Source organism: Acyrthosiphon pisum, chromosome A3, assembly GCF_005508785.2.
Source record: "Acyrthosiphon pisum isolate AL4f chromosome A3, pea_aphid_22Mar2018_4r6ur, whole genome shotgun sequence".
NCBI classification, from domain to species: domain Eukaryota; kingdom Metazoa; phylum Arthropoda; class Insecta; order Hemiptera; family Aphididae; genus Acyrthosiphon; species Acyrthosiphon pisum.
In genome coordinates this window covers 936973-958312 of record NC_042496.1, presented here as the reverse complement: position 1 = coordinate 958312, position 21340 = coordinate 936973, and the positions used below count along the sequence as shown (strand labels likewise).

Genomic DNA, 21340 nt, shown 5'->3' with positions numbered 1-21340 from the left:
ATTTCCTTTGATATGCCGACAATTTATGCTCAATCGTGTCGCAAAAAAAGGTGTTTTATGCTCAATCGTGTTTCAGCCCCCTGGTTAGGTACTGACGTACTGTTGCATGGATATAGGTACTATGGATATAGTTATTCAATAATGCTCATATACTGCCTTAATATTAGTATTATTTAGAATTATGTTCTTAACATATTTTATAAAGTGTATAATATACACCTTCAATCTTCGAGTACATAGATTTTTAACGAGTTTACAATTATATAGGTTTGTAAAATCTATTTAAAATCTTATTAGTTATTATGTGTTGTACTTACGTTGAATTTTTTTCGGTCAATTATATAATTTAATAAACGTATAGTTCAAGGCGTTTAAGCATAAGACAGTGTACTTAAAAAATCATGCTACATTCAAAATTATTATTATTATTATTGGAACATTGATAAAATACACTATACTCGCAATGACATCTATCTGTGAAAAATCACACCAGTCCAATATACTCTCCAGGTGTCAGGTATGTATAATATACATAGACCTTATACTAAGTATAAGGTCTATGATAATATATGAGTGTTTTTTCTGTACTTAAGCCTATTGTATAGTTTGGTTAGGTGTACGTCAATAATTATATCATATATTGTTATTAATCACTTACTTTACACCTGCGGCTGCAATGCATGTATTCCATATACGTGTATAATACCTATACTAAGACTAGTACCTACTTCATTTGTTTTGTTTTTATATAATATTAATAATTATATTTTCACAAACAGGTTTTTTTCAAAAATGTTTAATGAGTAAAAACGAAAAATAGGAATAAAAAAACTTAAAAACTATACTACATCTTTTTTACATAACTAAGGTATACATATATAGGTATTATAAATTATTGTTCGCAGTTTGAATAAGAATTCTGTTCAAAGTAAATACATATTAGACAATATTAAACAAATAGATACCAAAATATAAAGGTTAGCCTTAGCACTAATTACCAAATACTTTTTAAATTGTTCGCATACATGGAGCTATACCTTATAATGAGTTGTACTAAAATACGTTTAGAAACCGGGAATTTAGCACGCTCGCAGAGTTAGTTGTTTAATTCCTTGGCACAATTTTTTTTTTTAATTTTAAATTGACATTTAATAGGTACCTAATAATTAGTAAACTAGTATATTTTATTCCAGAGACAAAAGTTTTAAAAACTATGTTACTATAGACAGATTACCTTGAAAGTTTAACCGCTTAAAGCACACAAGTTGCTATGTCCACTTTTTTTTAGTATCGTGATATTGGCGATTGAAAGCTTATCAATTATCTGGTCGGCGGGGGGGGGGGGGTGGATCTATAACGGGGAACATGTAAAATAACATATAAATGATACACAGCGTCCCCGTTACATCTTATCAATTTCAATCGCCAATTGGCATCCATGAAATTGTCATTGATAGCAGAATCGATTGGCCATAACTTAACGAAATTCCGTTAATTTTGAATACCTATTCAAAAAGTTCTATGTCCAGACTCCAGATATATAGAAGCAGCTGCTATACCTATATTATGAGGCGCCTAGAACATGATGGGTATAAGCGAATTATATGTTATGTGCTGCGATCTAGTGGCAAATTCATTTGGGATTAGCCGTAAAGAGATACAAGTGCACATATTTCAGGCGGGATTATTTCGAAATTCAAATTATGTCACTTATACCCCTTGTGTTCAAGCCACTTCTAAGCGTCTCATATACAATATATGATATATCCAATCATAAGAGATTTGTGCTTTAACAATTTTTAAAATGTGACATAGAATATTTGTGGTCTTAAAATATAATAATCAGACAAGTAAACTTATTTTTGCGTCTACCGAAAATTACAAAAAATGGATATAGCACTTGTGTGCTTTAATATATACAGTATACAATATAGTGTTTCAGTGTTGGAAATAATAAATTAAATTATTCTCAGTCTTTTGTGTCACTGCAGTGTAATATTTATCTGTATTTTTGTTACAACGAACACTATACGAATATTTCATTATATTCTAAAAGTAATAACGCACTTTTTTATAACATAATAATATACTTATTAAATAGCGTATAATATCTATGATCATGACGAATATCGCTGCAGTGCAGAATATGTCTCTCAAGTCTAAATTTGTTCACCGTCCTCCAAATTGATGCACCGAGTTTTCGCCGAGCTCAGAAATGACCGGACCTGCAAAATCGCGTTGGAAAGTCACGGTGATTTCCAAGCCCGGATTATGGGGGCAAGGGGGGCACGGTCCCGGGGCCCATCTTTATCCCCAAAATATATTATTTTAACGAGTCCAATAAATTTCAAAAAAAAATTATTATTTAAGTAGGTAGTTAAATTATTATTAATAATTATAAAATAAAATTGTTCACCATTTTATACCACAAAAAATTACTATAAATAATGAACTATGTTTGCCAACAATTTTGTTTATGTTTTTTAGCATTTTAGCATTTTAGCATTTTAGAATACTGTCATACCAATTTAACTATTTAAGTATACAAAAAGGTATACCTTTTATAACTATAGTTATAAGAAAAAAATAGGTATTTCAGTTAAAAGTATTAATGCGTATTAAACTAATCGTTAGAGGACTATAGTTAATAATCTAGCGAACCAAAATTGATCATTTGACTGTCAAAATATTCAGAAAAAAAGTTGTACAAGAATCCATAAAAAAATATAGTGGTTACCATTTGAAAAAATAAAGGTGATTTTACAACTGTGTTGAAAAGTTTTGAAAATGTTGTAAAAAAATTTACTGTTAAAAATAAAGAAACGTCTTTTTTTGTTTCAAAGAAATTCCATAGCATCATAATGATTCGATTCATTTCGATTCATAATTATTAAAAAAAACCCGCGTACAATGACGTATGATACATAGATAGGTACATATGATACATATGTTACACCCTGTATATTTTTTGTATAGTAAAAAATTATACAATAATATAAATTCATTAATATGTAATGATACAATTATTTTGAAGTTGAAGTTGAAAAGGGGCCCACCAAGTGTAAGGTGTCCCGGGGCCCAATTGATCCTTAATCCGGGCTTGATGATTTCGTTGGGCCGGCGACAAGGCGATACAGTTCAATGTCGAACATCGCAGTGCAGACGGCTTCTACAACAAGAATATGCAAGAGGCATCGATCGATTCACCGTCTGTCGACGACTCGATACAAACGGGAACTGAAATCGTCTTGTCTAATAACGACAGTCCAATGTTCCATTGACATTTTTCATTGGTTAGCACGACAACAATGACGACCGTTGCCAACAAAGTCAAGATCGAGACGCCATCCGTTTCGCCACCGCTGCATGTTTGGACGGACCAAGCGGACGTGCAGCAGTCGAGCAGCGATCTGCGGATCCGCCGAGACGGCGCTCAAGTTCGATGCCGAACATCACAATGCGGTTTGCTTCGGCCGACATAGAGTACGTACCTAGGCGTGAGTTTCGATCGAGACATCCTAGTTTGAATGAAAACAACCCAACGAAACCTCACGTGCAGACGACAGCTTCAGTACACGCTTGTTTGCTGCATGACTCTGAAATCCGCCAGTGGTCTATATCATATATAATTAATTAATTAATTTTATAAAAATGAAAATAATACATTTTAAAGACATATTATTTTTTAGGACCCCCCCCCCCCCCCAGAATAATTTTGAAAATCCACCTCTGAATGCATTCATCGCTCTACTTAGAATCTGAAAACTACTCGTTCGAACTTTGATTTTAATGAGTGAAAATATTTAGAAAAATTGTCCGTTAATTAATTTACAGTAGAAAAGGAAAATTCATTTTAAATTCATTTCATTTCATTTGAAAAATAGAAAAGTTTGTATGTCTACAGAAGTACAGAATACTCCTGAAGTTGTCCAAAAAAATCTCAAGAATTTGAAAATATGAACTTAAGTACATTCAAAAATTACAAAAATCAGATTTTGAATAACATAATAATTAAAGAAAAAAGGTGTCAATACCCTGTATAGGTATCAGTATACAACATGGTGTGATGAACTATTTGTATATAAGTGAAATATAATTAAATTTTCTAAGATTATGAGAGGAGAAAGAGATTCATTAGTTAACACTTAACTCCTTACAACAAATATTTATAAAACCAACATATTATGTTAAAAACTATTTTAATTTAGGTAAACTTTTATTTATTAATTTTTTCATCAACATATATTAACTAAAAATTATTTGAACATCAAAATCCGGGCCACAAGAGAAGTGACCAGTGTCTCGACCAAATTGTGGTCGAATCCGCTCATCCCCCACCTATTTGACATGTCGACATTGCACGATCAAGACTGTCAACGTTATATAGCAATACTATTAGTATGTATCATGTTATAAAGTGGGGAAACGGGGCCTCGGCACGGTCACTGCCGTCAGTCTGCATGTGCGTAGCGGGTTACTTCTCTCGTGGCACAGAGAATAGTATGTGTAAGACACTGCATTATTTTATTTTATCAATATTATTAGGTACTTTTAATGTAAGTGGTGACACTAATAGACGATGAGTACATTGACCAGTGGCCACAGTTTGAGTTTCAGTGTTTTACCCTAAGCGTCCAGACTTCATGAGACATACAGTTTTCGTGATGTCATAGATTGGTTAACATTTTATACTAAGTATCAGATAATTTAATAATTAAAAACTTTTTGTTAGTTTTTCTAATTTTATAAGTTTCATACAGATATAATTATTCCAATAATAAATAAACACAATATATTTTTACTATGTATATTTTAATCTCAAACTCTTTAATTTAGACAAACACAAATCTCAATTTAAAATTAACCTAACAATAACTTATTTTGTTTTCGTTAAAAAATTAAAATATAGTTGAAATAGCATAAAAGCCATAAAGCCATCTTTAAATTAAACTTGAAAGTAGAATCCAATAATGATATAATACTTAATATGAAATACATGAGATTAATTAATGAAACGGCACATTATATAATGAGTATATTTATGAAAATCTAGCTTTAAATTCTTCAAGATTCAGTACTGGTCCAAATTCGTTTGAAGGATCCATTGAAATGAAATTATCCAAATTGTGAACTTTATCTGCAATGAGTAAAACACAACAGTTTTAATATATTTCATTTAAACTCTAAATCATAATATTATACATTAATACTATTTATTTATTATATAATAATTATTTCAATTTTTCTTTCATAAATTGTATAATAGTCAATAGGTCAAATGTTAAATTATTATTGATGTTTAATACGTACACTTTTAATATAAGCACTATAAATTGGTGAACGTGTCAATTAAATTATTTATTTTTACTGTGTTATTTTTAATTATTATTATACACATGTTCAAGTCATACATCAATATTTTAACTTTTAAATATGTAAGAATTAAAAAAAATATATTTAATATTTATTCGGCACAGGAACAAGTATACCTATACAAATAAAAACAGCAGTAAACGTGTTGAAGAATAATTTATAATTGTATAAGAAGTGTATTATGCACCTGGTCTATAATTTAAAATTTAAAAATTTTTTTTCAAAGTCATTAAGTACAAAGATAGCGTTTGCAGATTAGATGCAATTTATTTCACGCTATCCATTATATTAATAACTAAAATAGATAATGATTTTTTAGATGCTCACAATATACAGGGTGATTCATTTAATTATTTTATAATGAGTGTCTTATGTTAAGTAGATCACTCCATATATATATAAATTCATTGTCTTTAATTATCAATCCAAACAATAACGATGAATAGTGGTAAAAAAATATTATACTATTATGTTTATACCTTCGTTTAAAATTGGAGGATATGGCGGTGGTGGTGACATCCATCCGCCTTCTTCTATCATGTGGTTTCTATCAGATGAAAATTGAGCCACGAATACATCAGCATCAACAACTTTAAAATAGCTAAATATTGGAATAATAATTGTAGTTTAAATCATGTTATTATTATTAAATTAAATATACCGTTTGGAGTGAGATTCCTTAAATTCCTCTCTAATAGCTTCCTTAGCGTATTGTGCAAAAGGAACAGGGAATGGCAATCTAGTGTCCATATCAAAAACCAAAGTATTATCAAGATGTTGAACAATCAAGAATACATGGTAATCCTATTCATACATTATTAAATAAAAAAAAATGTTAGAGTTATATTTTGTAATAGTAAATAATTGATAATTTAATCATTTTTATACCCAAAAAACAAGTCCTTCATTATGGCTACTGTTTTGATTCCACAAGTGTACGCATTTATTATAGTTCGACACAAAAATAACGTAACATTTCATGTTTGGCGTGGATTTGTTTAAATCTAGTATCAGTTTAGCTAATTGCCAAATATTTTCCTCGCTGGAAAAATAAAAATAACAAAAAGTTTAGTTTATAGTTTTAGGTTTGACATGTAGAACAGTGGCACTGATCAGTTTAGTTCAAACTATTATTGTAGTTGTCATATGAACATGTCATTGGAGAGATATATAAGAGGATATCTCTCATCCACATTAGTTGTCTACATCGTAAAAGTGCAAAACATAGCAAACTTGCACTCAGCAGTTTACGTTCAGCTTCGTTAGTTTAAACAATATAGTGAATTGATGTATTATCAAATCCTAGGGTAACATTGTCAGTTGTTAATAATATTTTACAATATTTTAATTTTGAAGCAAGTTATAAGTGTACAAGATATTCCAATTTAAAAATGCTCACAACTTGCTTAAAATTAAAATATCGAAAAACACCTCCAACAAATCACAATGGTTTAACTTTTGTATGATAATGGCCTCCAATTTTAAAACCAACGAAGCTAAACGTGACGTCGTAAAAGTAAATTTGCCATGTTAAGCACGTCTTGTGTCGAGACAACAAAAATGGTGGGTGAGAACTGAGAATTGTTTTTACGGTGAAATATTGAAAGGTAAACTACAAAAAATGTCTGATCATCGAAACATGCCAAGTCAGTTCGTGTCGCGTTTGTGAACGGAATAATGGAGTCTATTGTCGGCCATTACGAACAAAGTATACACAACATGTATACATGTCGGATATACATACCAGAAGCATGCCGTGTACATGCAATCGGATTTCTGAGGGATAACCAAACTCGAAGATTGTTCCGATTCCGAACTCATCTCTCGGCCGTTCGCGACGGAGTCCGTTGACGTGAATACGATTGCCAAGAAGTCAGTAGGTAGGACCGAAGGCTTAAGTATATTTTCTAATTTTCCAAGGATACAAACGTCAATACTCAATACCAGATGCACGGCTTGGTGCAATTGTGCATCGTCATCGTCATCAAATTGGGTTATCTATGTATTAATTCAACCTCCATCAATGGTAACATATGGTATAGTAGCGTACAGTTGTACCATGGTTGAAATCCCTGTATACCATCTGGTTAAAAAACGATACTTCACTCTGTACTGTATTGTTCTGTGGTTATAGCCTATAGTAGGACACTATTCTATGTAGAGCCTTACCTATAGGTGTTAATTAAGTGACAAAATTTAATGTGGCTATTATAAATAAAATATTTAAATATTATAAGATACCCTCTATACCATGACTAAATTATTAAGTAATTGTAACTGATTATTAAGTCATGATCTTTACTATTTAATTAATGACTAGTAATTTTTATAGTTAAATCGTTTTAAATTACTGTTTTACATAAACAATAATGGTATTGGTAATAACTAATAAGACAAAAAGATTCTGAACACGAATCACACGCTCTACACGGTATATGGTGATACCGGTTAAAAATGTGCGTTTTATAATATGTATTACCATTTGACATTACATGATCACAGTGCAAAAACGAAGTACAGATGAAGTTAAAAATAAGATTTAAAATCAGTAAAATCTAAAGATTTATTATTTATTAAGAAGACGTTAGATTGTCTGCTGTCAACACTAAATAGTAAATACCAATGCATAATTTGTTTTCTCTCTCATCGGCCTACCCACATCAATGCAACATACTAAATTTGTGTTTAGCAGCAGACAGGTACAGCACCAATTTGGTGTGATTAACTTTAACATTAGACTGAATGGTAAGGATATTATTAAGGGTACCTCATAGGCTTTTATTGATATTTTAATTTTAAAAAGAGTTATGAGCATTTTAAAATTATATCTTGTTACATAGTTGTAACTCGTTTTAAAATATCAATCGAAGCCTAATATGATGTGTCCTATCCATAGACCTATAAAGTATATGCTATAATTCGTGGTACCATTGTCCATACCACAGAACAATACCAGTCTTCACGGTGTCTTCACTCTTCATAGATAATATTACAATTTACAATTATGTATTATTATCTATTATCTACTATGGTGTCGCCGCTCTGATTGATAAGAATACGAAACGCGATCGGATCTCTGATAAAAAATAAAAATATAGGGTATTTAGCTGGTGCCATGATAATGTCGAGAAGATTTAAAAAATACAAATCGGCCAAATTGGCAAATTGTCGTGTCGAATGTAATTAATTGTTCATTGCGTGTCGTCGGCGTGTTTATCGTTCACGTCAATGTACTGCTCGCGGCCGCGACGTCAGAAACACCTGCTTAGTGCAGTACGTTGTTGGCACGCGTTGGTATTCCGATATTCGAACTGGCACATCACACCTTGGTGATAATATGCTGTACACGAATTGTGTGGCTGAGGAATAATGACCACGGCGAATCCAATAGGCGATGATGCACTTCGGATATCCGATCACAAACCTCTCATTACATGCAAGCTACTTTATTATAGCGTTGTTTAGATGTGCCAGTCTTCCATTCTGCCACTAACAAGTCGATGTGGACGTTGTGTTTGTTTCAGATGCCGGTGACAAGGAACTATTTGAAAATTTGAAACTGGTGCTCAGCCAGTCGCTTAGTCAGGAACCGATCGAATGGAGGCGCCAGTATGGCAGACCCATGAAAATGGTCACCTTGTCCACAGACTTTGTACCATTCAACAAAGATGCTGTGGCTGAACAAATCGGCAGTCGTAATTTGGTTGGCCGTCCAATAATGCATACGTTTTGGACTCAGTGTTTGGTAAGCAAATTGCATATTAAAATTTTTTGAATAATTACCTATATTCCATTAACTGTTTACTAGATTATGGTTAATTTCACATTTATTGTCTTTCTATTTTAATCTAAGCTACTTTTTTGTATTCTTAGGATGTGGAAGTGTATAAATCGTTACTAAGAGATGAAATTGATAAATGGATGAATGAAATGAACAAGCACAATATTATTGATTGGGTAATAGTTGTAGTTGAAACTTATGATTTGAGAAAACATAGTAAATTATTGCCTCGAACAACTGTCTTTGACAAGATCAAAAGTGATTTTGCTGAAAAAAAAGCTGATCGGTATGCCTTGAATTTATTCTCATTAATTATCATTCAATATATTAATCATGCAGTTATTAACTGAACCATTTTATTTATATTTAGCTGTTTATCCGTAATAAATCCACCTAAATCAGAAGTCCGATGTGGCAGCAGTGCATGGAGGGCATTAATCACCAATGTACGTCTATTAATTTTGTCTGCGTTTGATAGATTGTTTTTAAAATATGAAGATAACATAAGAAATTATAGAGAACAGCGAAATGATCCGTCTTGGAGTTTTTGCAAATATTTTTTATATCAAGTAATACACATTTTTACATATTTCTAATTTACAAAATTATTCTTTTATATATTACATTTATATAGGAAGAATTAGCGTTTGCCCTAGAAATGCTAGGAATTCATGATGAAGCTTTAGTCCAATATGATGAACTAGATGCCATGTTTACCCAATTTATATTAAATTCTCAAGTTGGAAGTAAAAATTACCTATCTGGGTGGCATATTCACTCTTTATTTATTTATGTTATTTTTTTTTAGATGTTCCTCAATGGTTGACTGAATTCCAAGTTGTCTTAGAATGGTGGTCCGCTGTATTATTTATGAAAAATATAAGTCGTAAACAAAGGGAAGCCATTAAAATTAGAAAACTATCACTTCTTGAATTTAGATGCTATTTGTTTTCACGTCAAGCGTCTCTATTGATGGCTGCATCCAAACCTTGGATTGTGCGTATTACTTTTGTGTAATTTATTTAATAAATAGTAAGTTCTTGATGTTAATTTTAGGTGGCAGAAAGAGCATTGATATTTCTCCATCAGGCAGTAAGTGACTTGAAAACATTGGAAATTGAATGTCCACAAGGCTCAGTTGCTTGTTGGGTTTTACAATGCTGCGCTCAAGTTTTAGTTATTTGTCAATCTGTTAAAAAACCAGAACATTTAGAAGAATGCTCTCATCACACTGCTCCGCTTTTATATTATTCATTGAAAAAAGTAAATATTAATGATAACTGTTTATTTAATGTATTATGCATTTTTAAATTTAAATTTTATGTTTAGTTATACGAGTTAGGAGATCTTTGTGGACTACTCCCAGGCAGTGTTCAAACTTCTGAACAACTTCATACCGTACAAGTTTTATGTGGTGGAATGCAAAGTGGTCACGATTTGACTACAGCTACTGAATCTGTAGCAACTTTAAAAACAGCTCTTTCATCTTCTGAAACATTCAGTAAACATTATTTGGTATGTTAAATATTGTACAATATACTACCTTTATTAGTATAAATAATAATATTAATCACTACAATTTTATTTGTTCAGGATATAGCTGAATTAGCAATTAGCACTTATAAACATAACAAATTAATGAGATGTGCACATAGTTTAGTTGGTTTGGAACTAGCTAAATTTTACACATTGTCTGGGGATACTACAAAAAGAACTATGTTTTTAGTTAAAGCCCTAAAACTATTTGAACAAGATAACTGGAAATTATTAATAGTACAAACCAATTTAGAATTAGTCAAGTGTTTTAAAAAAATTGGCAATGTTGACCAGTATGTTTTAATTTTTTATTAATATACTACTGTTCTAATCTTTTTTATTATAGCACACCTATATTAACTAATTTGGTTTCTTTTTTTTTAAACTTAGATTTGTAAAAACATGTTTACAATTAGCTTCCTCAGCTGAATGCAACCTAAAAGTTAGACAAGATCATTTTGACCAGATGTCAAGAATGATTCAAGATTCAAATATAGGTAAGATATTTTAGAATTAATTAATAATTAGTATATGTTTATATAAAACAATATTGTAATTCTATAACAATTTTGTATTTTCTAAATAATCAAAGATAATATTTTAACTAATCATTAAATTATTGTCTAAAAATAATCAAATTTCATGCATACTTAACTAATTTACATTTTGATGTATATTTTAAAAAATATATAACTTTCAAGTCTATTTACTGGTAAATAAATAAATGAATGCTTTTGTCTTAAAGATTATACTCATTGAAATTAATGTAAGTAGTATTTCTCCTTAAAGCTTTATTTAAAAATGTAAGCACATTACATTATCTATCTCTAATTTAATTTACATTATATTATATTACTATATGGAAATGATGGAAACATTTAGTTCTAAGAAGTGTTTAAAACATTGTGAAATAAATTATACAAAGACTTTGTCACTACCAATGATTTAATATTCACTAGAAAAATATCTCAAGTATTTTAACTGTTTAATTAAATGTTAATAGATACTCCATCTGCACAGAAGGAGATGGACTATTTCATATTACTAATTGAAAATTATTAAAAATGATTAGCGGTATTGCACTTGACTATCATGCCTAACAGTTGCAGTATTGTTTTCATAAATATTACAAAATTACAATCATGTATAAATGATGTAATACAATACTAATTAAAATTAATTTGACCAATAATTATAGAATGTATTTATCCAACGGACAATGTAATAGTATTGGCTCAAATAGATGTGAAATGCAACAATGAAGAAAGTAATTATCCATCAACAGTGTCACTGAAATTTAAAAGCAATCTTCCTAAAACAGTTTTGTGTCCAAAAATCGCCATTTCTGTGGTAATTGGATCCGCATTGAAAAAAATGAAAAGTAAATTAAGCTTAGTAAAAAGCACTTATAGCTATGATATAAATAAAGGTAATATATTACCTATGACTTACAATCATAATTATCAACAAGATGGCCACTTTGCATCTACCGGTATAACTTGCTTAAATCAAAAATCATACTTGAGGTGATTAATTGTCAATTCTGATAATTTGATATTTATTTTAACATACTATTAGTATTATTAATATTTTATAGATTATTAATCTTTAATTTATTATTATGTAGGCGACAAGATAGTCAAAGAAGAAAACCATCTATGAATTATAACAAAAATGATTATCATGATATAATATCTGCAAATAATGTAAATATTCAACCTGGGATGAATAGTATCGATCTAACACTTAATGTAAATATTAAATAATAAGCATTAATTATTTGTAGTTTTTATAGTTGTATTAGTAAACTATTGTTGAACCATAAATTACTGATAGTCCAGAAATAAAATATTTATTTGTTGCTATCTGACAGTATTCTAAGACTAAAAAACATTTTTTAATAATATTTTAGAATTCAAATAATATAGAATCTGGAATATACTTCTTAGACAAATTATCTGTAATATTACAACCTCGTCTAGAATTGATGACAAGTATACCATTTGGTCTTATGTTTGCATTAAAAAATATTAACTCAACTGCTCAGCTTGTTTTACCAGTTAATAAATGTTTATTTGCTGGTATTGAAGAAATGTCTACATTGTCTCTTCAGTTTGGGACAAAATTGAAAAAAGTAGTTATTTTTTTTCTAATTGCCTCAACCAATAACCTGCTTAAACTTACTAATTTATTTTTTTAATTTTTACTTTAGATTGTTGAGAAAATCCGATTACATTCCACGCCTGGCTTAACTTTTTGTTTGGAAGATAGAACAGAATTTTGTTCTGAAATGTATGTAAAATCTCCATTATCTATGAATTCTAGTCATTCAGTATCTTTACCCATTAAATTTTTCGCTCAGTTGCCGCCATTAAAAGATCATCCTAGAATAGTTCAACATAAGGTAATTTCTGTTTTCAGATATAATTCAAAATGTATTGATAATAACTATAAATGTATTTTAGTTGTGGATAAAATGTGAAACTTCATCAGGTGATGAAGAAATGATTTGCGTTTCGATAGACTTTAATCTTCCACTAACTGTAACTCATAGATTACATACTTGTCATTATCGTAAATTTGTTGGCATAAACATTGCTTGTCATACTGATTGGTCTTTGGCTTTGATGATACCAGAAATAATTGGTGTTAGTCCTACTAATTCTGTTGTTGAGTTAACCTCATTGAACCCAACATGTGACCCGTTAACTGTAAGTATTCAATAAGTATCTCAAAGTTAGTGTATATCTTTTCTTTTTATTTGTTGGGTTAAACATTAGGGGTTTAAATTTAGGCAGAAGATTGCATGCTGTGGATTTGAAGAATTGTTCCTTTTTGGAGGTATTTACCTCTTTATAACTGCACATTTTTCTTAGTTTATGCAACATAATTATATTTATAGTGTTTATTTTTTAACATTTAGGGCTATCTAATATTGTATTAGTGAATTAAATTTAAACAATTTTCTTTAGTGCTTGAAAAATGGTGAAACAATTGGCTATTTGTGGGAAATCAATTTGTCTTCAACAGACATCAAAACAGTAGGACCGTTAGCTGAATCATTAAAGTTAAATTTTCAAACAAAGTATTCGTCTGCTGAAAAACCAAATTGTACTCAAGATTTAAATTTTGAGTTTACAATTAACAATTATAAGGTAAAAAGTGTATGTTATTTTATTTAATCACATGAGTATTAACAGTGAATTAAATTAAAACAGACATTACTGTTAATTGAAAGTGGAGTTGAAATGGCCGGTAAAAGTGGAGAATTCTGTCGCATGAATACAGTGTGTACATACACTGCAAATTTCAAGAGATCTGAACATTCTGAACAACTAAACATTCCTCAGAGTGAAATTTCATTTAAATATGAAATTGTTGCGGACAAAACAATGTGGGCAGTTTGTGGTCGTGGATCTGGTAAAATAATATGAGCTTTTAATTAAATTATTTTTAAAAAGAATATAATGTCCTACAAACGCATAACATAATCAACAAAACTATATTCATCAGCTTGCATTTAGTTTTGATAATTATATTATTAACTTTAAATTTCATAATAGTTCACTCTAATAAGTAATAACAAAAAATAACTAACAAAATTAAATGTTTACTGCTGTACATAATTTTGCTTTACTACGCGCTTGTATAACAAAGACTACTGAGATAATAAAACATCTTCTTAAAAATTTAGGCTAATTTATTATATCTGTGTTTAAACTTAATGCTAAATATAATTGAAACAATCTCATTATGTTCTTTAATTATTCATGTAGATGTTATTACATTTCCACCAAATTCAATATCACAGACTGTTTCAGTCGAAGTAATGCCATTGATGAGTGGATTTTTACCTATACCCACTTTAAATGTTTTTCGGTACTTTCCATCCAATTCACGTCAAAACATTGGTAAGCTAACAGCATTGATATTTTTCTACGATTAATTTCCAAGGCAATTCATTACTGAATTCCTTCTAACAAAATTTATAAATTAAAACCAATGATGGTATTCATTTTTAGATTAATTTCTTAATTTTTATTTTTTAGAATCTAAATTGGAACAATTTTCAACTGGTCAAGTATACGACGCAAGTAAAGGTGTCCAAACACACGTATTACCTCGTATAACAGCAGATACATCTTAAGTATAATAATTATTGTTATAGTATTATCCAAAACATTTTATTGCTCATGTTATAATATACGTCATATATAATATTTTAAATTCAAATTTCATATGCATACAATATATTTATATAATTATTCTTGTTGCCATTGTTTAATATATGTTATACATATAATATATTATTGTACAGGGTTTATAATACATAGTATTATATATTACATGTTATTTTATTTTATAGATAATTGACTTTTTTATTATTTATTAATTTTTATAAAATATATACAAATTATTATATTTGATTAAGAAAGTAAAAAATTATATTGCCTACTTAATTGAGTAAGTTATCTACCTTTATGTTTAATATAATAATTATTATCCTCTCCGTTAAGACTTGACTTCTAAACGTATTAAAGTAAATACAATTTTTAAATATTGTCTTAAAGAATATAATATAATATTATTACATTTTATACTTCAAAATTAAGATCTTTCTATGATCATGAAATGTAGATGGAATGCAATTCTTTCTTTAGCAGTTTGGCTATTCTATTATTACTAATTGTCCTGGCTCGGGAGTTGCCTGTGTATTGTTATTCTTTTTTGAAATTTGTTGCCTGTGTTAAATCCACTAATATATGATGTTATAATATTACTGAAATTTTTACTATTTCTAAACGATATAGTGTACGTTATATTGGGTATAATGGATATAATGGAATAACGTTATAATGGGTATAATGGAAAAAACGCAAAGACTTTCCCTCAAAAATATCATCACGAATCAATTTTATAATAGGTATTTTTATTCTAGCTCCAAAATTGAGCGATTTATACTCAGACTGCATAAACCTGTCTAGTCTATAGATATCGTATGTGTGTGAGACAGAGAAAATACATGCGGTTGTGACGTCTTCTTAATATATAATATATATATATAAATAGTTTCATAATGATAGAATGTATTGATTTTACGATGATGTGTGTTTTATTTTTATTTTTTTTTTGTGTGTGTACACGATAAGTAGTCGAAATAATGCTTCGATTTTCAACTTCAGTATCTTGTTAGATTGGAAAGTGAATATTGTTGGTGCATTGGGGAGGGCAAAATTCCCAGTAATTTTCAAAAGTGCCAAAAAAACAAAAGTAAAATTAACGAAAAACGGATTTTTACGCAAAATCGACTGGTTTTTTGGTGTAACTTTAAAAGTTTAAAACAAATGACCGTAGAAACATGAAATTTTCAATGGTTGTTTATATTTGCATTTTCTATACACGTTAAAATTTTCAAAATATTTTGATTTATTTTGTACTGTTTAGGGACATTTTCAGTTTCCAATTTTATTAGTTTTTTTTTCTATGAATGTCAGTACAACTTTATTTGTTAAGTAAAAATACTTGAAAAATTAATACAAAGCTCCTACTATACTGTTAGATTGAAATTTGAAAAATATTAAAAATCCTTACTCACGTTTTTTTTTATAAGCATTTAAAGTTCAAAAATTGACAAAATATAGGAAAATCACGAAAATTAGCAAATTATTTTAAGTTAAGATTTCGTTTGAAATCTAATATTTGAAACTTTAATACAAGATTATTCATAAGTTTGTCTACCTTTTTTAAAAAAAAAAATGTCTATAAGGAAGTCAAATTAAATTTTTATGAGCGTTTGAAATTCATATTTTTACAACATTTGATATTCACTCGATTTCTCATGTAACGATTTAAATTTTCTTATTTTGTTGTAATTAAAAAACGAATAACTATGGATACTTGAAAATTTCACTGAATGTTTATATTAGCATTTTCTATATACGATAAAATTTTGATTTGTTTTGAACTGTTTAGCGACATTTTCAGTTTTAAATTTTTTTAGTTTTTTTTCTATAAATATCAATAAAGTTTTATATGTTGGGCCAAAAAATGTAAAAAATTATACAAGGCTCCTGATATATTGTTACAATAGCAGTTGAAAAATATTAAAAATACATGGGCACAATTTTTTTTTTTTATAAGCATTTAAAGATCGAATTTTGACAAAATTTATCAAATTTAAAATTGAATAACTATTTTGTAGTTAAAAAATGATAAAATGTTCAACTTTTATATCTAAGGATTGAAAATTTAAAACAAGATTCCACGTAAGTAGTTAACTCTGTTACCAAAAAATCTAACAAATACATTTACACAGTTTATTTTTATAGTCATTTTAAGTTCAAATTTGGACGAAATTACATATTAAAAAACCTAGAATAACAATTTTAGTTATTTTGCTGTGATTGTATAATATTATTCATGGGTATTTGAAACTTCTAAAGTACCTATACTATTATATATCTATGATAGTATCACGGTTTGTTGTTGATGTATAATATAACGCTTTATAACTTATAAGTACCTAATGGTCAATGGAAATTGTGATATGATTAATTTAGAATTTATTATAGGTACCTACTATATTTCAATTTTTTTTTTTAATACCACATAGAAAGGTATGTATATAGTATATAATATTATGTCTTATACCTAGACTGACATACCGTCTCCGCTCTTCTTATACAATGATATTATATCATTGAATTCAAATTTAGTACCATCCGTTACACGGTGACCCACTTGTAACCTACTGTTCAGCAGAACGACATCCACTTGCCCACCTTTTTTGATCTTAAAGTCGATAAATTATGACTGTGTAATTATCGTATTTCTTGTGGCTGCGAATTACTTTTATATAATTATAATAGTCTTCTTGGATTGTACTCACAAATTCAGTATGGTATCAAAGATAGTAGGTATTACCAAAAATAATATTTTGTCATTTTAAATTAACATAATATATTATATTATGTATTGTTCACAAATATATTTTGAATGTGTTTGATGTCTAAATAGCCAGCATATAGGCACCTTTATCATTTGTTTCAAAATACAATTTAAATTTAATGCTTTATAATGTTGCAGTTGAACTATGTTAGTTTAAATTGCTATTACCTTAATAATACATATTATAACTTGCGTGGCATGGTTAGTTCTTGTAAAGTGTAAACATCCATACAATCATTATTATCAATTTAACAACAATATTTATTAGGTAGATATAATACATTATAATCTCATTAGTAGACATTAGGTACCTACTAGTATAATATTAACAGACCCAAATGCTATAGTAACACTATGGGTAATATCACAAATATTTTCCTATCTACCTTTTCATAGTCCATAAAGAATAAATGAATTAACTAGATTTATTTTAAGACACTAATATACTTTTTATTCAGTTACTTTTGTTTATTAAAATTGTTATTTTATAGCTGATGGAATTACTAAATCACCATTTTCTAGATTAAATTCTTTGATACACTCTAAATAGTTCTGGATATTGAACATTTTTATGTCAGTGTGTATTAAATATTAATACCTTATAGGTTCTTGATTGTACTGATACCTATATGTGATTTTTTTTTATATCTAGAAAAACTTATTTCTGATCAGAATGGATGAGATGAACATTTCTAAATCTAAAAGGTAACTTTTACTATAATATTATATACCTACTTATCTCTCATGTTACTTTATACACACCTTACTTATAAATTATTTTAGCATAAGATAAATTGTTAAAAAAACTAAAAACTAAAAAAAATGAATTTGTTGTACCTATACCTATTATAAATATTTTATCCTACATGTAAGTATGTATATTTCCCGTATTAAAATTTAAAGATTGATTATTGATTTAAGTTAACAAACATACATCAAAAGACAATCCAAATCATTTTTTAATGGACAATTTATCACATTTACCAATAGTATTTTATACATTTCATCTCTGTAGACATGCTTACGATAAATAGTTAATATTTATTACCTAGTTATCAATATAATATTACCTTACAGAAAAAATACAAATAAATAATGTAATAAAATATGACTATTGTAATTGTCATAAGTTTTTGGAAAAATGTTGTGTATTTTAGTTTATTTTATTTGCTTGAAAAGTTAATTAATATTCAATAGGTACCTAACTTTGTACTAACTATATTTGGCTTGAATTGTTAATTATATACTTATACAAATATTATGCTCATAAATAGACTACCTATTAATTTGTGACAGATGTTGTTGCAAAATCTAAAATAATGTAGAACAGTGGTATTAATCTATTCAATAATAAGATAATTTCACAAAATTATGTTCTATTTGTATATTATAAATAATAATTGTATAATTATTGTAGTACCTATATTGGCATTTGTTAGCTGTAATATATAATCAAGAATTTCAAGAAATTTGAGGGCATTGTTCTATTGTTTAAAAATTTAGCATGATATATTATACAAAACAGATTGTAACTAGTTTTAGATTCGGACCAAATTTTTCTTCTAGAAAATCTATTTATATTTAGAGGATGCTACACAGGCATTGGTTGTATCTATCTTGTGTAAAATAGTAAATTGACTTTCAGCAGATCACGTTTAGATTTGTTTAAAATTAGAGTAAATTTTAACCTATTACATAACTTGATGGTAAGAATATTATCTGTGTTTGCATGTGGGTTTTTTTTTTGAGATTTTTAAGCAAGTTTTGGGTATATGATATAGCGTAAATTAAAAATGCTCATAAGTCATAAATCACTTAAAAACTGAATTATTGTAAGAAATCCACATAACACAGATAATGTTCTTACTATTAATTTTCATATTAGGTCAAATCACTATAATTTTTAATTTTTAAATTAAGCTAAACGTGAACTATGTTACCAACTTGTAAGACGGATACAACCAATATCTGTGTACCGTCCTCTTAATAACTAAAAAGTAAATTTCTTTCATTTTTTCTTAAATCTTAAATTTTCAAGAACATTTAATAAAAATGTATTTTATAGTTACTATAGATTTACCATGGATAACATGTGTTAAACAAGAATGCCATATTATATGCTTTTTTAGAAACAGACCCATAGGTGGGTATTATTGAATATGTCAGAACTATTGCAAATGTGTGAATATGAAATATGTATTAAGAATGTATAGGACCTGCGTGTATTGTAACCATCTTATTAACAAATAATGTTCAGGAGAATCCGTTGAACTGTTTTTTTTTAATGTATTTTAAAATTTCATATTTGTTTGTTTTAAGTGCATACTCACGTAGATATTTTTGGGGATGTTAGCATGCTTTTTTAGAGTGTTATAAAAAACATCCTTACCCTAAATGTTATAATCTAAATCTAACAAATCTTGAAATTTGCTCTTTAATATGACCTTAAAAATATAGAAAGTAACAATGTAATACTTTTCTAATTTTAAATATTATCTTTGTTTTTATGTGTATTTTATTTTAGATTTAAATTGTTACATTAGTTAATTAATTAATGATCTTCAAAACAATCAATAGTAAATTTATTATCTATTCCTTTTTTTCTACATAATTTCCATTATTAAACTACAGTTAAAATAAATTTGATTTTAATATATTACCTACCTATTATAGACTAAGGTTTTATCAATAAAATTAATAATATAAACATTATTACAAAATAATTTGATTCAGACATTTCTTTGCTTATTTGTGAAATAAGTAGGTATTCAAAATACAAATAATTATATTTTTATTATTTTAACTAGACGGAGAAGTAATAAAGATTGCTCAAATCTAGCTGTTAATCAAAATTTTTGTGAAGATCAAAACAGTTCTAAAAACATAGTTTGTGAAAAAGGTTCCATCAATTCTTTTAAAGCAGACAACAGAAATACAATTTATTCGCATGATTATATTGTATGGAAATCATTTATTTCTGATGGAGAAGTGTAAGTTGTCAATTATTTAAATTCAACACTTTTATCCTTTTACTTAATATTTATTTTTACATGGCAATGTCATCATTTTGTTAGAGTAAGTATGAAATACCGTTAGAGTAAGTTACGGCGACGATGGTCAAGCAACACAGACTTCTATAATACACTATATAGAAATCTGTGTCAGGCAATAACTGTTCGCCCCGTCCGCCACTGGCTAATAATTTATAATTGTGAAAAACTATAAGAAAAATTAAAGAAATACTGGAATTTTTATGCAAAACCAGTTTTTGACAATATCAATTTTGTTTTTTGGTAAAACCATAGGTGCAAATAGACAAATTGTTTTGGTGGAGACTAAAGCCCCTCCTATAATATTTTCTATAAATTATATATGTTCAGTACTAATTACTGACTTTTGAACTGTGGGGACTTGGCAGAAATGTGGGGGGACTAAGTCCCCCCAAGCCCCCACCTATTTTCGCAAGTGGGTAAAACTCAAAATTAATATAACAAATAATCGTAGATACTCGTAGTTTTCAATAATTGTTTATATTAGCATATTCTATATAAGGTAAATAAAAATTAACTGTTTGACTTGTCTTAAGAGGACGCTACCCATACATTTGTTGTCTCCGTCTTACACACGCACGACATGGCAAATTGTCGTTCATAAGTTTCAATAGTGTGCTGTTAGTTTTGATACTAGAGTGAATTGACCTAT

General features: G+C 28.4%; 3 protein-coding genes across 5 annotated transcripts in view; 2 read left to right on the top strand and 1 right to left on the bottom strand.

Moving 5' to 3' along the window:
• Nucleotides 1-4793: 4793 nt before the first annotated feature.
• Nucleotides 4794-7364, bottom strand: LOC100158750 (protein N-terminal glutamine amidohydrolase-like). The gene is made up of 5 exons (NM_001246025.2): nucleotides 7118-7364; nucleotides 6262-6415; nucleotides 6035-6177; nucleotides 5853-5974; nucleotides 4794-5137 (listed from the first exon to the last, which is right to left on the bottom strand). Exons 1-5 carry the CDS (start codon nucleotides 7192-7194, stop codon nucleotides 5040-5042), a joined length of 594 nt encoding a protein of 197 aa, NP_001232954.1. The 5' UTR covers nucleotides 7195-7364; the 3' UTR covers nucleotides 4794-5039.
• A 1058-nt stretch (nucleotides 7365-8422) lies between these two features.
• LOC100160820 (trafficking protein particle complex subunit 10) lies at nucleotides 8423-15133 on the top strand. 2 transcript variants are annotated; one of them, XM_001946388.5, is made up of 19 exons: nucleotides 8423-8809; nucleotides 8898-9118; nucleotides 9247-9440; nucleotides 9525-9723; nucleotides 9789-9900; nucleotides 9963-10150; nucleotides 10211-10417; nucleotides 10484-10669; nucleotides 10748-10983; nucleotides 11081-11187; nucleotides 11889-12216; nucleotides 12318-12441; nucleotides 12603-12824; nucleotides 12903-13094; nucleotides 13156-13401; nucleotides 13663-13845; nucleotides 13909-14110; nucleotides 14467-14601; nucleotides 14740-15133. In XM_001946388.5, the coding sequence occupies exons 1-19, from the start codon at nucleotides 8743-8745 to the stop codon at nucleotides 14835-14837; spliced, it is 3447 nt and encodes a 1148-aa protein (XP_001946423.2). In that variant the 5' UTR covers nucleotides 8423-8742; the 3' UTR covers nucleotides 14838-15133. The 2 variants fall into 2 exon arrangements, with proteins under 2 accessions (XP_001946423.2, XP_016662870.1); XM_016807381.2 differs by lacking the exons at nucleotides 13909-14110; nucleotides 14467-14601; nucleotides 14740-15133 and adding an exon at nucleotides 13485-13531 and having other exon boundaries at nucleotides 8468-8809; nucleotides 13663-13804.
• A 2809-nt stretch (nucleotides 15134-17942) lies between these two features.
• The window catches only part of LOC100162846, a 7438-nt gene continuing 4040 nt past the window's right edge, over nucleotides 17943-21340 (top strand). Inside the window, exons 1-3 of one of the 2 annotated variants that reach the window (XM_008188413.3) lie at nucleotides 17943-18215; nucleotides 18291-18343; nucleotides 20446-20628. In XM_008188413.3, coding sequence (XP_008186635.1) covers nucleotides 18210-18215; nucleotides 18291-18343; nucleotides 20446-20628 — 242 coding nt within the window. In that variant the 5' untranslated portion in view covers nucleotides 17943-18209. The remainder of the gene's footprint in view (nucleotides 18216-18290; nucleotides 18344-20445; nucleotides 20629-21340) is intronic. The other variant, XM_001946345.5, reaches the window with a different exon arrangement.